Source organism: Schistocerca piceifrons, chromosome X (assembly GCF_021461385.2).
Source record: "Schistocerca piceifrons isolate TAMUIC-IGC-003096 chromosome X, iqSchPice1.1, whole genome shotgun sequence".
NCBI lineage: Eukaryota > Metazoa > Arthropoda > Insecta > Orthoptera > Acrididae > Schistocerca > Schistocerca piceifrons.
The window spans coordinates 867,327,610-867,344,593 of record NC_060149.1 but is presented as its reverse complement, the minus strand read 5'-3'; the positions used below and the strand labels follow the sequence as shown (position 1 = coordinate 867,344,593).

At 44.0% G+C, this 16,984-nt stretch overlaps 1 protein-coding gene across 1 annotated transcript in view; it reads left to right on the top strand.

Moving 5' to 3' along the window:
• Window positions 1-16,251, top strand: part of LOC124722746 (Down syndrome cell adhesion molecule-like protein Dscam2) — a 163,879-nt gene extending 147,628 nt beyond the window's left edge. The window contains exon 6 of the mRNA XM_047247887.1: window positions 16,052-16,251. Coding sequence (XP_047103843.1) covers window positions 16,052-16,251 — 200 coding nt within the window. The remainder of the gene's footprint in view (window positions 1-16,051) is intronic.
• Window positions 16,252-16,984: the final 733 nt, after the last annotated feature.

Here is a 16,984-nt window from a genome sequence, read left to right as displayed (position 1 = left end):
TGCCTGTGTCTATGTGCCTGTGGTTCTGTCAGTGTGATCATGTGATGTATCTGACCCCAGGAATGTGTCAATAAAGTTTCCCCTTCCTGGGACAATGAATTCACGGTGTTCTTATTTCAATTTCCAGGAGTGTAGGTGTTCATTCTTTCCGCGCGCTATACGAAATTGGAATAATAGAGAATTGCGAAGGTGGTTCGATGAACCCTCTGCCAGGCACTTAAATGTGATTTGCAGAGCATCTATGTAGATGTAGAGAGCTGGCGACGTCCACTGCAGTAAGATACGTGGTGAGCCTGCCCTCAACCATTTGTATGTGTCAGGCATCCTGTGGCTCATCCATAGCGCAGAAGTTGGCTTCAGATATGTCCACAAGAGCATTCGCTATGTCCTGTGGCTTGTAGACTGGGCCAGCCCATGACTGAAGAGGTGGGAGAGTGGCTGTGAGCGAAGAAAGTAGCGCACCATGTTCCAGGATGTGGCGTCAGGTTTCACTAACGACCTTGTGTCGGCATCGACGGTTCCTGTCATGGATGATAGCGATAACTTCCTGTGGCAGCAATGGAACCGTGCATTCTACTCTTCTGGGGGCTCCGTTGCACTTGTGCCAGTCGGTCCTCTTGAGATTGTGACTATGCCCCTGTAGTGCAGGCTCTTCAGCAACCCAGAAGACCTCTGGAAGAGGGTCTGAAGGCTGTTTTCATGGTTCACTTTGGAGGAGGTGAAGTAGTGAAAAACCTCTCGCAATACTGATATTAGGTACGTCTGGCTGTGTGTCACTTCTCAGGTAATGTGTGGGTTTTTCAGGACTAATGGATTGTCCACTGTGTTCTGCATCGTGAAAAAGATGGCGTCCATGGATGTTCTTAAGGTGGGAGTTCCATGTCATGTGTTTTGCATTGAAGTTGCCTGCAGCAAACAGTCAGCCCTGCTACCAGAATAGTGTTCATGCATCATTGACATTAAGTGGTCTTCCAGATGGCCTGAAGACAGATAGGAATGTCACTGTGCCTAAAGATCCACTGCTGTAGTTTCCATCGCTTGCAAGTCTGGTGGTGGTGCAGTGTTGCTTTGTAGCAAGGAGCTCACATAGCAAGCTGTGTCACTCACTCCCTTCCATGGGTATGTCGTTCCAATACAGGAGTAATTCGCAATGTTGAAACGGATCACTGGCTTGAGATGGGTTTCTGTCACCAATTACATGTTGACATCACGCTCTCATAGAAAGTTCCGAAACTCCAGTAGTGTGGATACCGAGACTTAGCGTTCTTCATAACTATGGTGAGCTCGTCCAGTTCTCTGTTTCTCAGCATTAGCTGATATGGTTCCTTTGTGGGTTGGGTGTGAGCAGCTGAATGCCACTCGAACAGCTAAGGGGATGGCTTCTGGAAGAGTCTGGAGGACATGGCTGATTTCCGAGACTGGGTTCATAAGGGGTTCGATCAGTGATGTAGCATCTGGGACATCTGTCTCAGAACGCAGTGGCGCCCACTGCATCTACCAAAGTGTAACTCGAGCCCAAATGGAGAGACACAATCTGTGTTGGAAGATGCACGCTGTCGCTGTGTGGGAGGAATTATCCATCTGTATGACGACTGAGAGCCTGCCTCTGATGGCGTCAGACATCAGAGCACTGGGCCAGATGGGGCCAGAATAATGGACCACTGGGATACTTCTGGCGAAGATGGTCTTAGGAGCCACAGACTGGCATCTCGTGGCAGTAGTTTCTCTCTTCTTCACCCACTTGCAGTTGTGAACGTCCTCGCATCAGGTGACTGTCATCCTCTTAGTGTTTGCACCACCTATACTTGGCAATGAAGGAGCCGCCACAGTTGCCACACTTTGGTGAGTTGGTCTTGGGATGAGGTCATTTTCGGTTGTTATGTCCGTTGCCGGATTTAATGCGCTGTGGCAGCATAGTACAGTGGCACATGAGAAAACTGCTGGCACTAGTAGCATTGCCTTGAGCCCCTTGTAACTTGGAGTTTCTCAGCTGTAACCGCAATGCGGCCAAGGTGCGTCACCATGAAGATCTTCTAGTGTGGCTCAGTGTTCAGCAGTATGGCTATTACCGTCAGAGTCCACTGCATCACACTAGCTGCGCTTCATGATGGTGGCAGTAACAAACACAATGTCTTCCAGGTACTCTGATTTCCTCATTGGTGACGGACATTCTAGTGCCATGGATGGCTGCTTTGATAAGCTTCGAGCGGACTATGGGGAAAGTGTGATTAGGTATGCCAGTTTCGTCCATCATGCACATGGCCTTCACATAGTCCACTATGGCGGTGAGGCTACGCTTCAAATTCTCGCCACTGGCTTGTTTCACCATAAAGGGGTGCGTAAAATTCTGGTTCACCCGCTCTCTGGCTTCTTGTAACCCTCTGGGTAGTGAATCACAATCAGGGATATTTTCCCTCATGGTGGTTGTTCGTCCAACTGCTTACAGTCGGAAGATCCATTCATGACCTTTGGATTAACCGCTGGATTGACGCTGGAAACGTTGCTGAGCTCTACTGGGTGTGGTGTAGTCGCCTTTTTTTGCTTAGAGACTTTCTTCTGATCTGTATGAAGGATCCATCCTGCCAGTCGACTATGGGCTTACACTGACCTGAGTTCATGCCTGGCCCACTGTGTGCTATGCGTGCAAGGCATGGGACACCATGGTTAACTGACACTTTCACTCTCTCCAGCAGCCACAGAATGTGGAACAATGCAGGGTTTTTAGTGCATCTAGACTGTTCCTGGCACAACCCCTGTACAATACGGCACAAGAAATGGAGATCCTCATCCGCTTCCAACAACATGCTGACAAGATGTATGAGAAGTCGATGGAATCTACCTCCCCACTCATACGCCAAGATGACGACAGAGGCTGCTTTCATTGCCCATGGCCTTACTCAACAGATAGTAAGATCACCTCACTATGACCCCGCAGTCTGTATCATTAATGCTCATGGGACAACACTCTGATATGCTGAAGAAATAAATGAACAGTAGTACTCACTGCTGTTCCAGTAAATGCCCAGAGGTAATCACTGCTTTACCTCCTTCATACCCAGAAAGAGAATATAACGACAGTCTTGAGTAATGGGCCAGTCATTCCTTCAAGTTCTCTGGGCAAGGTGCTGAGCACAGTAGTAATCCATCAATTAGAGCTCTAGCTAAGGAACCACCATCAGACAGTCCCCGTACTTTGTTTAACTTCTAACCGCTACTGAGCTTAGGTCAGTGACTTTCTTTACTGCTTCAGATTTGGCCTTACGCCAACTGAGTCCACACTGTCTGCCTTCGTCGAGATTGACTTACTGATTAAGAAGGCTACTTGTGTTACTAACTCCTAAACATTCCAGCTGATGAAGCTGGATTTCATTTTTTTTAAATTCCCTTTGGCCTTCGGTCACTGAATTATTATTTACCTTCCCCTGTATGTAGATTAAATCTCCACAGAGGAGATTCATGTTCCCAGATACTAACTAAACTTGTTCTGCATTGTTTATCCGGGAAGTGCTACCATTGCAACCCAACTGGCACACAACATATAGGCAACTCACAAGGATCAGCGTTTGTGGTGCCGTCTACTGCTTATCAGACAGCTCTTTTGGCTCTTTAGCCATCCTCATCGCCTCAGAAATTGTCTGCAGGAGCTTCTCCATCAGATCGTACGTTAGAAAGCGTGCAGCCAGGTCCACTGTGGGGCGGTCATAGCACTACTGCTTTCACCCATCGCCCACCCCGCACCAATCCCATGCGCCACTGCAGCCTCCGACGGCAGTATGTTTTGCTTACCCTGCTTCAACTCAGCCGAGTGGCCTTTCGTACGTCTACTGTTGTTTGCGAGTCGCCAGCTGTCGTCCCTGCGGTCGCCAGTGTCACCAGCTGCTGCTGGCTTGAATGGCAGACTGCGCGGACCAACTGTCGCAGCTCTGAATCGGTAGCTCGCTACTTGCGGATCAGTGCAGCTTTTTCACCGTGGACGGTGAGTGTTGGTGTGAACACTAGTGGCTAGAGTGGTTGTCTGTGTACTTGTTGCGTATGTACAGGAAAGATCAGTGTCAGCAGATCACTTGCAACGACAGTGACACTGGGCTGCTCCACATTTCAACATCGAGGTTTCCATGTTCCCAACTATCTTCATGACCTGGTAGATTTCACGGCTCTCGATGGTATCTGTACATTTCGTGAAGATAGCTGCAGAATCCTCTCAGGAAGTGGGGTACTTCAAATGCACCACTGTGCACAGGCAGAAACCCGTCTCTTACAATTCTCCTGCTAAATGGTCTGGCTGCTTTTGGCGAGCAAAACAGTCTAAAGATCTATAGATGTTATGAATCACTACTCACGTATACTGTTTATTTTCTAAAATTTATGGAGGCTTACAAGTTCTATGGACTACTGAGAATGACATAAATGTCTAAATTGGTATATAAAATAAATAATATATGTAAGCATTGACTGATAGTATCTGTAGGATTCACATTTGGTGTGATTGCTGACACTGTACGTCAATAACATGCCAAATTTGAACCCCTAAAGAGCGCCTGGGTTATTTTGTTTGGTGTAGCTAGGTACTTACGAAACAATTGTCGTGCAGCCACCCAACTTGACACTTTGTTGTAGTCTTCGGTGTTGCAAACTCAGATTCACATCAGATCATTCCCCACAGCAGATGCTGGGGACCTGGTGCCTTCCTCTCAAAAAGAGGAGTGTATTTCTGCTCATGGGCTCTGTTGTACTCGTATCTTCGACAGCTTTGGAGAAATCGTATTGACTTGCATGTTATGGTAGTAAGTGTTGTCATGAAATGGAATATTGAAGATTTATCACAAACATGTCAGTTGGTACATTAAACGTCAGTTAATGACAAATTTCAGTTAATGACGCAATGACAGTGAAGCTCTCAGGAGATCCAATATGAATGATAATATCGTTTGGAGTTGAGTGTATTCGCCATGATCTTGTGGTTAAAGTGGTCAAGTTAAGCTGTGGAACGAAGTAGGTTCGCATCCTGCTAATACTGAGAGAGGCCAAGTCATTCTATCACTATTTTTCATATTCAAATCTACTCTTTAATGTCGCTTTTACACCCAAGGCATTATTGTCGTGAGATGACAGAAAGTTATCAATGTGAGCACGCATTGGTGGGAGCATGTATGTTGTTAATGCATGTGGGCTCTTTATGGTGGTTCTCCTTCAAATAGTATTTTCTGGAGTTGAGAACAAGCAGGCAGTTTGGTCATTTAACAGTAAATCTTCCAGTGGACGTTTGGGCCTTGGAAGCCATGCGCATCTACTGGGGAAAGGAAAATCTCGAGGCACTTAGCAGGAACAGAATGCTATTCCCAAGAATTTCTCGTAACGCTGTGCAGGTAATGCTTTTAGCCGAAGAGGAAGAAAAACTGCCTACCAGGACGTACCTGTTAGGCACCTATAACCACGTCACGTGAGAGAAATTTAGGTCGGCTGGCCAAGGCTTTGCGACAGTGTTGTAAACGCCCTTTATGAACAGGGACGGTGACCATAAAAATTCGCGAGGCTCCATATTCACCATTGACTGGACGCTATCGAAGGGACTATTAGGTGGTGTTGTCCCTCAGCCTGCCGAGATTCTGGGAAGCCTCAGGCCTACGAAACAATTTTAGAATGGAACACAACATTTATTGCGGTTCTGAAACAGTCTGTATTGGGACACAAAAGAACTTCTCTTGCTTTAGCCGAGGTGCCTGGTCAGACACACTGTAACGTTTGGTCCATACAGATCTGCATGATAAATGTGTTGTTCACTTTACAGCTAAATGGAAACTCGAAACACACCGCCTAAAGTGGACGTGGAAAAAAAAAGAAACAAGTCAGGAGCACAGTGTCTTTTCCTCTCTGTGCGAATTTATAAGTCAGGGATTAGCTGTCCTTCCAGAAAAGAGAAGAATATTGCTAACGTTGATTGTAACTGGCTGACTGGTAGAGCAGATGAGTTAGAGGGGAGTCATGGAGCTCGTGTAGTCTTGTGATTGGCACAAAACCCTTGTAAGGATGGTTCAGGAGTGCTTTTGTGGAGTTTGATGGAAAGTGAGGAGAGGAGAAGCTGTGTCTTCTGATTCAGTCTCCGGCCTGGAGAGGATTCTTGTCTACTGATTCAGACTCCGTCTGGGGAGAATTCTTGTCTTGGCTCTTGTTATGAAAAGGTTGCATTTGGGACACTTGTCCTGCGTGTAACTTTGCAATAGCATTAGTCTTGACTGGGGAGCCTGTTGTGAACATTAGCTCTACCGACAGTTTAGACCTCAGTCATCTCGAACAATTCGTTGTGCTGAGGTCAACCTTATTCGTGTCAGGTCTGCTGTCTTGACGTTTGATCTCCTTGTGTACACTGTAGTATAAGTGAGTCAAATTGGTCCATCGTATGACCAGCGTAAAGGAGTGCCACACGCTACAATCTGCCAAGATTTAAGGGCTCCCATTAGAGAGTAATTGAGATCTCTCTAAGAAATCGTCAGCCGCAACTTTGCATATTTCTTGCATGCAACAACTAATCACAGGAGCCGGATATTGCTGCTCAGCAGATGCTTGAACCAAGACCTTCACTTGAGACAGCACTACACATCGAGAACAGAGTATAGTATTGCTACTCCGGTAAGTTAGCGGAAACAGAATCATATTCTCACCACTTGTTCTCAGCTGCACCAACGTAGTATAACTTCTGTCTAGAACAAATCCATCAAAGTCTCTTCAGCGTTAGATAATTTCAGACTGCGTTATCCATGTTTTGAGCCAGAGTAAATAGTTTAATCAGACAAACCTTAGTCTTTGCTGATCAATCGACACCTAGTGGAGTGTTAACTAATTGTTGCGGGTATTAGTGTTACCAACAGTTCTTGATTAATTTGTATTGTTTGTCCCCTTGTATGATCAATAAACGTATGCCATAATTTTTATAAAAGATGAATCCTCTGTTAACACATTTATCACCCATCGGGAATTCTCAGCAATAATGAAAAGACCACCATTTCATTAAGTTATTTCAGAAAGGAAACAAAAGAAAAATTCGGAGTAGGTATTAAAATTCATGGAGAAGAAGTAAAAACTTTGAGGTTCGCCGATGACATTGTAATTCTGTCAGAGACAGCAGAGGACTTGGAAGAGCAGTTGAACGGAATGGACAGTGTCTTGAAAGGAGGATATAAGATGAACATCAACAAAAGCAAAACGAGGATAATGGAATGTAGTCAAATTAAATCGGGTGATGCTGAGGGGATTAGATTAGGTAATGAGACACTTAAAGTAGTAAAGGAGTTTTGCTATTTAGGGAGTAAAATAACTGATGATGGTCGATGTAGAGAGGATATAAAATGTAGACTAGCAATGGCAAGGAAATCGTTTCTGAAGAAGAGAAATTTGTTAACATCGAGTATAGATTTAATTGTCAGGAAGTCGTTTCTGAAAGTATTTGTATGGAGTGTAGCCATGTATGGAAGTGAAACATGGACGATAACCAGTTTGGACAAGAAGAGAATAGAAGCTTTCGAAATGTGGTGCTACAGAAGAATGCTGAAGATAAGGTGGGTAGATCACGTAACTAATGAGGAGGTATTGAACAGGATTGGGGAGAAGAGAAGTTTGTGGCACAACTTGACTAGAAGAAGGGATCGATTGGTAGGACATGTTTTGAGGCATCAAGGGATCACAAATTTAGCATTGGAGGGCAGCGTGGAGGGTAAAAATCGTAGAGGGAGACCAAGAGATGAATACACTAAGCAGATTCAGAAGGATGTAGGTTGCAGTAGGTACTGGGAGATGAAGAAGCTTGCACAGGATAGAGTAGCATGGAGAGCTGCATCAAACCAGTCTCAGGACTGAAGACCACAACAACAACATTTCAGAAATCAAGTTAATTTAGATCCTGAAAAAGTGATAACCTCTAATGCAGGCTAACAACAACAACCATAGTCAAAGGGTAGAATCAATTTTGCAGACGCATGGGCCAGGTAGTTAAGTGGAACGCTTCCTAGTTAAGGTGACTGCTGTCAGGGCATAAACTGATAGCCACCTGCAGCCTTTCAAATCGAACCACAAGACCAGTACAGTCTTGCAACATATTTCTTCTTTTTTCATCTCTGCCTTTGTAACATATTCTGAGATGTTATTATTCATGTAATACAAGTCTTTTCTGGAATATTAGCCAGTTTTTCCCAATATGTGGTGATTTCCAAGTGCGTTGTTAGGCAGGAACCCGACAGGAGCACTTAAATTGCAATGAGTGAAACGAGTTCCAGTGAAATTAATATTCTTCCTTGTTACAAACAGTTGGCTGTTTATTTACGAATATGCTGCAGTTTCTCAGGTAGCACAAAGCACAGCCAACAGGATTGGTACAGTGAAGAGTATGAGTGGGAATATACTCCTCTTTCTGAGAAAACTGCATCAGGTCCCAACGTCTTCAGTCTGCACTACCCTCCTGCATAATCATGAGGTGGCCACTGCTTGAGCAGTTGTAGGAAGCTCGTATAGTCATCGTCACTTGGATAACCAGTGAGACCTGGGCTCACTCTTCTTTGTAGGTGCACAGAAGGGGCTCAGCACTCTGTCCTTCCCAACACCCTGTGTCGCCATTTCGTCTTCCGGCAACAGCTGGAGTGAGTCTTTGGGTGATGTTGGCATGGGTGTGGGACGTTGCGCAGGCGAGCTGCGTGTTTAGTTGCAGCAGGCAACGCCTACAGCACTTGTGCAACCAGCTATCACAGTCCTGTTTTTGGTGCATTCTCTACTCCAAAGAGGGGTCTGTCTGCGTCAATCACAGTCCATTAAAGACTCATAGCACTGTTCACTCAAACTGGTGGTGAGGCCAGAGTGGTTGTCAATTAGGAGTAAAATGGATGGGGTTCCCAGTTCCAGAGTTAGCAACACAACCAGGGAAAGCCTCCATAAAATGTTGACCAGAGCCTGGGGATAGGAACAATTTTTTGCTAAATTGTGGAAAAATATGCCCCTCGTAAAAGTTAACATCTCACCAAGATTGCGCTACACGTAAACCTATAACCAAGGACACTGGGCTACCGCCATCAAGTGCACCAAACACCAGCTCACCGTTATCGATAGTTAATCTCGACCAACTCGACACACGACCAACCCTCGTCACAAATTTATACATGGAAACACAGAGGAGACTTGTGTATTATGGAGTAGTCGAGTCATATGGAATACCGGCGTTCTCCTCTGTTACGTCCTGCTGCATCGTCGGAATATAGTAGATACTTGTGATGCACTCCATAATGCTCTGAACTGATTGTGCCCGATTGCTAACATTGCTTTGTTCATATACTATATGTACACTAAAGAGCCGAAGAAACTGGTACACATGTCTAACATCGTGTAGGGCCCATGCTAGCATGCAGAAGTGCAGTAACACGACGTACCATGGACTCGACTAATGTCTGAAGTAGTGCTGGAGGGAATTGACACTATGAATCCTGAAGGGCTGTCCATAAATCTGTAAGAGTGAGAGGGGTGGAGATCTCTTCTGAACAGCGTGTTGCAAGGCATCCTAGATATGCTCAATAATGTTCCTATCTGGGGAGTTTGGTGGCCAGCCAAAGTGTTTAAACCCGGCAGAATGTTCGTGGAGCCACTCTGTTGCAGTTCTGGACGTGTGGATTGTCTCATTGTCCTGCTGGAATTTCCCAAGTTCGTCGAAATGCACAATGGACATGAATGGATACAGGTGATTAGACGGGATGCTTACGTACATGTCACATGTTGGGGTTATATCTAGATGTATTGGGAGTCCCAACTGTACACGCCCCACACCATTACACAGCCTACACCAGCTTGAATAGTACCCTGCTGACACGCAGGGTCCATGGATTCATGAGGTTGTTTCCACATCCATACATGTCCATCCACTCGTTACAATTTGAAACGAGACTCGTCCGACCAGGCAACATGTTTCCAGGCATCAGCAGTCCAGTGTCAGTGTTGATGGGCCCAGGTGAGGCGTAAAGCTTTATGTCATGCAGTTATCAAAGGCATATGAGTGGGACTTCAGCTCCGAAAGCGCATATCGATGATGTTTCGTTGAATGGTTTGCAAGCTGACACTCGTTGATAGCTCAGCGTTGAAATCTGCACCATTTTGCGAAAGGACTGAACTTCTGTCACGTTGAACGATTCTCTTCAGTCGTCGTTGGTTCCATTCTTGCAGGATCTATTCCGGCTGCAGAATTGTCGGAGATTTGATGTTTTGCCGAATTCCTGATATTCACGGTACGAGCGTGAAATGCTCACACTAGGAAATCCCGTCTTCGTCGCCATCACGGGGATGTGGTGTCCCATAGCACGTGCGCCGGCTATAACACCTCGCTCAAACTCATTTAAATCTTGATAACCTGCAGTTGTAGCAGCAGTAACTGATCTAACAACTGCGCCAAGTTCTTGTTGTCTTATATCGCCGCAGCGACGTATTTTGCTTGTTTACATCGCTCTGTATCTGAATATGCATGCCTATACCAGTTTCTTTGGCGCTTCAGTGTATATAGGTGTGTTTCTGTGTACCAAGAGCATAGTGGTTGACTTGTTCAACATGGGCACATAAATATGCCTCACTTAGAGATTTATCAGCCTACTAAATTTATGTAGGCATGTTTGCATCTACCGAGAGCACAGCGGATGACTCGTTCACAATGTGTGCAGGATGCCACATAAAGGTATATCAGCCTGTTATGTGTATACAGGTATGTCTGCGAGTACCAAGAAGAGTATAGTGGATGCCTTGTTCAACATCATTGTGTGAAATATGCCCCACATAAGGATATATCGGCCTAGTGTATACATATGGGTATGTCGCATGGTAGATGCCTTCTTCAACATGTGCACTCAAAGCTAGCTTTAGCACTGGGTATTCGAGCCACTCGTATTAATCTCCCCCCCCCCCCCCCCTCACTCTTTCAACTGCAAGTAAACGTTTCACGTCCTTAGCCGTCCTTAGCACTGCCCAAAAACGTTGATTCCTTTAAACATAGCAGTTCCTTTACAGTTTATCCCTGATCAATGTCGTCCGATTGTCTGCATTAATTCAGTTCACACAGAAGTTCTCCACATCTCAGCAGGATCACGCCACATATAAATCCGTGACCAGGCACAACATGCTACCGCCATGTAAGTGCACCAGACGCTAGCACCCCATTATCGATAGTACATATCAGTCATCTCGACACACGATCAACTCCCTTTACAAAGATTTGAACGTAGGGGACATTTGTGTATTATGGAATAGTCGAGTCATATGGAACACCAGAGTTTCTCCTCTGTTAGGATGCATTATGTTAATATAGTTCACTACTTGTGACACATTCCATAACGTGGTCTGTACTGGTTGTGGGCTGCTTGCTAACATTTGTTTGTTCACTGTTCAAGAAAGTTTCTGTTACCATTTTTGAAACTGCTGCACGCAATTTTTCATCAATTTACTTTAATAACCATATGTGTAAGTTAGATATAGTGTAATACTTATATGTAGCCGGCCGTTGTGGACGAGCGGTTCCAGATGCTTCAGTCCAGAACCGCACGCCTGCTATGGTCGCAGGTTCGAATCATGCCTCGGGCATGGATGTGTGAGATGTCCTTAGGTTAGTTAGGTTTAAGTAGTTCTAAGTGTAGGGGACTGATAACCTCAGATGTTAAGTTCCATAGTGCTTAGAGCCATTTGAACCATTTTGAACTTATATGTAAACAGTCTGAACTTGTGTTGCTTTAAATTATCACAGTTCACAGTTTATCAACCTACAATGATACCTTATGGACTGTTATGCCCTCTTTGATCTTCGTCTTAGTAATAGGGTATCAAGGGTAGGGCCAAAAGATCAGTCTACTAAAGCAGCACGTCAGAATTTTCAAAAAAGTTGAGATATCACCTTTGGGAATTTGGTCTCTGAGCAGTATTAAGTGGAAAAATTTGCAAAATATAAAAACACAAGCTTGTAGCTGATTGTGTAATATGTAAGTCTTGTGTTTGGACGTCTTACGTTCGATTCTACCTATGAGATATTTTTCCTCTTATTTAGCAATGATAAATTTATTACAAGATGGAACTGCTAAACAACAAATATTGAATCACATTTTAAGATAAATTTAACTTTTTAAATTTTAATTACTAAATACATGAAACTGTGAGTACTAAAAATAAATTAAAATTTGGTGCAGAAATGCGAAACATCCAGTACTAAGTAAAACATTTTTCTCTACAAACTGAACAATATGACAGATGTATAAAAATTGTTGACGTAAGAGAAAGACATTTCGTATGTCTGCTTGAAAATATAAATGTTATTTTAACTAAAAAACACGATTTAATAATTGTTAATTATGATTTCACAGGTTGATTCAAAAGGTTGCGCACTAACTGAAGCAGTTGATAAGGCAGTCGAAATGCAGCTTTGGAATAGGACCTTACGGTTTCCGAAGTGAAAACTCTGCAATGTCAGCAACAAGGACTGTCAATGCATCCACGGTCTCAGTCAGAAAAGATAGTATATTGTTTACTCAGCAATATTGTGCACACAGAAAGTATTCAAACTGGCGAACAGCGCATTTAGTACAGGTATAATATCTTCATAGAAAATTCATACTCACTCTATCAAGTACACAAAACATCGCACAGACCTCATCAGATGCAGAAATTATTGTGGCAGAAATGGTAATAGGTTAGCAAGTAACATTTGTCGTCAGATGTGGATGGAGCAGATGGATTATTTTCTGTGTGAGTATACAGGGTGAGTCACCCAACATTACCGCTGGATATATTTCGTAAACCACATCAAATACTGACGAATCGATTGCACAGACCGAACGTGAGGAGAGGGGCTAGTGTAATTGGTTAATACAAACCATACAAAAATGCACGGAAGTATGTTTTTTAACACAAACCTACGTTTTTTTAAATGGAACCCCGTTAGTTTTGTTAGCACATCTGAACATGTAAACAAATACGTAATCAGTGCCGTTTGTTGCATTGTAAAATGTTAATTACATCCGGAGATATTGTAACCTAAAGCTGACGCTTGAGAACCACTCCTCCGCTGTCCGATCGTGTGTATCGGAGAGCACCGAATTACGTAGGGATTCAAAGGGAACGGTGATGGACCCCAGGTACAGAAGAGACTGGAACAGCACATTACATCCACATGCTAACACCTTTTTATTGCTCTTTTTCACTGACGCACATGTACATTACCATGAGGGGTGAGGTACACGTACACACGTGGTTTCCGTTTTCAATTACGGAGTGGAATAGAGTGTGTCCCGACATGTCAAGCCAATAGATGTTCAATGTGGTGGCCATCATTTGCTGCACACAATTGCAATCTCTGGCGTAATGAATGTCGTACACGCCGCAGTACATCTGGAGTAATGTCGCCGCAGGCTGCCACAATACGTTGTTTCATATCCTCTAGGGTTATAGGAACATCACGGTACACATTCTCCTTTAACGTACCTCACAGAAAGAAGTCCAGAGGTGTAGGATCAGGAGAACGTTCTGGCCAATTCATGCGTCCTCCACGTCATGGTAATGTACATGTGCGTCAGTGAAAAAGACCAATAAAAAGATGTTAGCATGTGGACGTAATGTGCTGTTCCAGTCTCTTCTGTACCTAAGGTCCATCACCGTTCCCTTTGGATCCCTACGTAATTCGGTGCTCTCCGATACACACGATCGAACAGCGGAGGAGTGGTACACAAGCGTCAGCTTTAGGTTACAACATCTCCGGATGTAATTAACACTTTACAATGCAACAAACGGCACTGATTACGTATTTGTTTATATGTTCAGATGTGCTAACAAAACTAACGTGGTTCCATTTAAAAAAACGTAGGTTTGTGTTAAAAAACATACTTCCGTGCATTTTTGTATGGTTTGTATTAAACAATTACACTAGCCCCTCTCCTCACGTTCGGTCTGTGGAATCGGTTCGTCAGTATTTGATGTGGTTTACGAAATATATCCAGCGGTAACGTTAGGTGACTCACCCTGTGTAACGTACTCGGTGCCACATATCCCAGATGAAGGGTCAGAAGGGAGGTCGAGGGAAGTCCAAACGTATGGCCTGTTCGCTCCCTTCATCTGACGCTTCTTTTTTTCTTTTTCTGTGTGGGCGCATATCAAAAGTTCCGTGTACATAACAGTAAAAGTGCTTGTCGGCAGGAGACAAGCAGCGTCTGACGAGGTTCGTGCCATCCCTGATGTACTAGTGGAAGGCGGCAGAATTTTTTATGAAGATGTTATGCTGTTATAGACTGTGGTGGTCATCTTCAACATCTTCTGTCATGTACAACATTATTGACTGAACAGCACCCTATCTTCGATGAACTAAAAGGGGCGTGGGCGTTCATGATCCTTGCTGTTCCTGACATTCCAAAGCTTTTACTGGCTCACGATTACTTCAAAGACCACCAGCTCCTGCACCAAAGTTGTTGCCAGCCGCGGTGGTCTCGCGGTTAAGGCGCTCAGTCCGGAACCGCGCGACTGCTACGGTCGCAGGTTCGAATCCTGCCTCGGGCATGGATGTGTGTGATGTCCTTAGGTTAGTTAGGTTTAAGTTCTAGGGGACTGATGACCACAGATGTTAAGTCCCATAGTGCTCAGAGCCATTTTTTTTTTTTTTTTTGCACCAAAGTTGTTGTATTTCGACTTCTCTCTGAGCTCCTTCAGTCAGTGCGCAGATTTTTTATCACTCTGTGATAAGTTAATTAACAATTAATCAATCGTTAAACATGTAAATCAATAATACTGTTCAGTCTCTAGAAAAAAAAATATTTTCTGTTTATCTTTCACAATTTTGTAGCAAACTTTTATTTTCTTTTGTTACTCACACTTTCCTATAATTAGTAATTCAAGTTAAAAGGATGACATTTCTGTTAAAATGTTACGATTTAGTATTAAAACAATGAAAAATCCACAACGGAATAATGACAGATTAAGGAAAGGGTAGTTGCTGCTCACCATATAGTAGAGACGCTAAGTCGCAGATAGGCACAACAAAAGGCGGTCAGTAAGTAAGCTTTTGGCCAAAAAGGCCTTCATCAGCATTAGACAACATACACACATACACACACACACACACACACACACACACACACACACACACACACACACACACACACACACACACAAACATGAATACAGTCTCTGGCTGCTGTGGCCAGCTGGGCTCGCCAGTCAGAGACTATGGTCAAGAGTTTGTGGGCAACGTTTGTATGACTTTGTGTGCGCATGATGAAGGCATTTTTGGCCAAGACTTTACTTACTGACAATCTTTTCATTGTGCTTATCTGCAACTCAGCGTCTCCGCAATATGATTTAATATTTGTCATTTAACGTTCCTATTTGATAATACATATAGGGTGACTGAGCTGCCCCTACCCAAGAGTTTTATGGAACTTAAACACCTTTAAATACCACCTGCCAGATTTTAATATTCTCTTGGTCACTACATACGAACTATTAATCCCACAGAAAAAAATGAGCAGATTATTTTTGTAGGAAATTTCATGTAGTTCAGTTGTTTACTGGGATATGTTTTCCCTAGACGTCACAGTTTTCAAATTGTTCAAGAAAAATGTACAAAAGTGGACTTCAAATGCGTTTTTTTTCAATAATTCGAAAACAGTGGCCCCATTGAAAACAGAGAACAGTACAAAATTTAGCTACACTGAATTTCCTACAAAAATGTGCTGTTCATTTTCACTGTAAGACTAACAGTTTGGACATATCAAACGAGATAATTCGAAAATCTCATGCAAGGTTTTTGAAGGCGTTGTGGATCGCATAAAACCTAAATTAATAAATAAAAGTAAAAGTTAATTTCTACTAGGGCTAAAGACCTCCGAACACAATAACTAGATGCTACACATTCACCTGTTGGAAATTCTTTAATCTTTTTTCGAGAATTGTGTCGTACTGCTTCAGGAAATCGAACTGATGTCCAGGCAGTGACCATGAAATGGTGTAAGTGAAAAGAAAAGTGTGGGAGGCTGAGTCCGTGAGGTGCGCCTGGCCTGTGTTGCAGACGCGGCGCCCGTGCTCGTGTCGACGTTCCGCAGTGCCGTGGTGCGCCCCGGCGATGCCTGGTCGGCGCAGTGCGAGGCGGCCGGCTCTCCGCTGCCCTCCGTGTCGTGGCTGTTCGACAGCCGTCCGCTCACCTCAGAGGACCACGTACAGGTGCGTGTGAATGCCAAACACAGGGAGGACCGGCGCGAGACGGCGTGACCCAGCACAGAAAATATCCTCTTGTTATCTAATGAGGCAGCATACAGTGGCAAGGTGGTGGCGCCGATTGGCGCGGCCTGGGGTTTACCTGCGAGCTGGAATGAATGAGACATTCTTTCGACCTAAAAGTTATCTGGGTACGGTACTGCGTCATGGCGTATAAAACTACAGCTGCTGGAGAAAAAAACCAACGTTTCAGTAACGGTTGCAGCGGCTTTCTTCTGGGTCTACTGTTGACCAGTAGACCCAGAAGAAAGCCGCTACAACCGTGGCCGAAACGTTAGTATTTTTCTCCAGCAGCAGTTGTTTTATATATTATGACGTGGTACCATACCCAGAAAATTTTTATGTCCACAGACTCTGGCAGTAGAATCCTACGCAATTATATAGTCTGATTTAAAGTAGTTGTCACTTGAAGTCTGCGCTGCGAAGTTGCGGCGTTGTCACGTCAAGCACTGGCTGGAGGCAGCCGCCTCAGCGCATCGCCACCCCAAGCGATAGAAAATCGTTTTAAAGCCTGTATCTTCTACAAAAAGTAAGTACAAACTTTCAAACCCACATATGATGTATATCTCTACAGTGTCTCTCAATCTGTCAAATATCTGTTCTTAATTTTAATTAGGACAAGAGTTACGTTAATTTGTTTGAAACCATTTAAATTCTCGGTTTCGCAGACAGCTTCTAACTTATCACGTCATTACTGAAAAACTATTGGTGTCACAGCAAAATATTT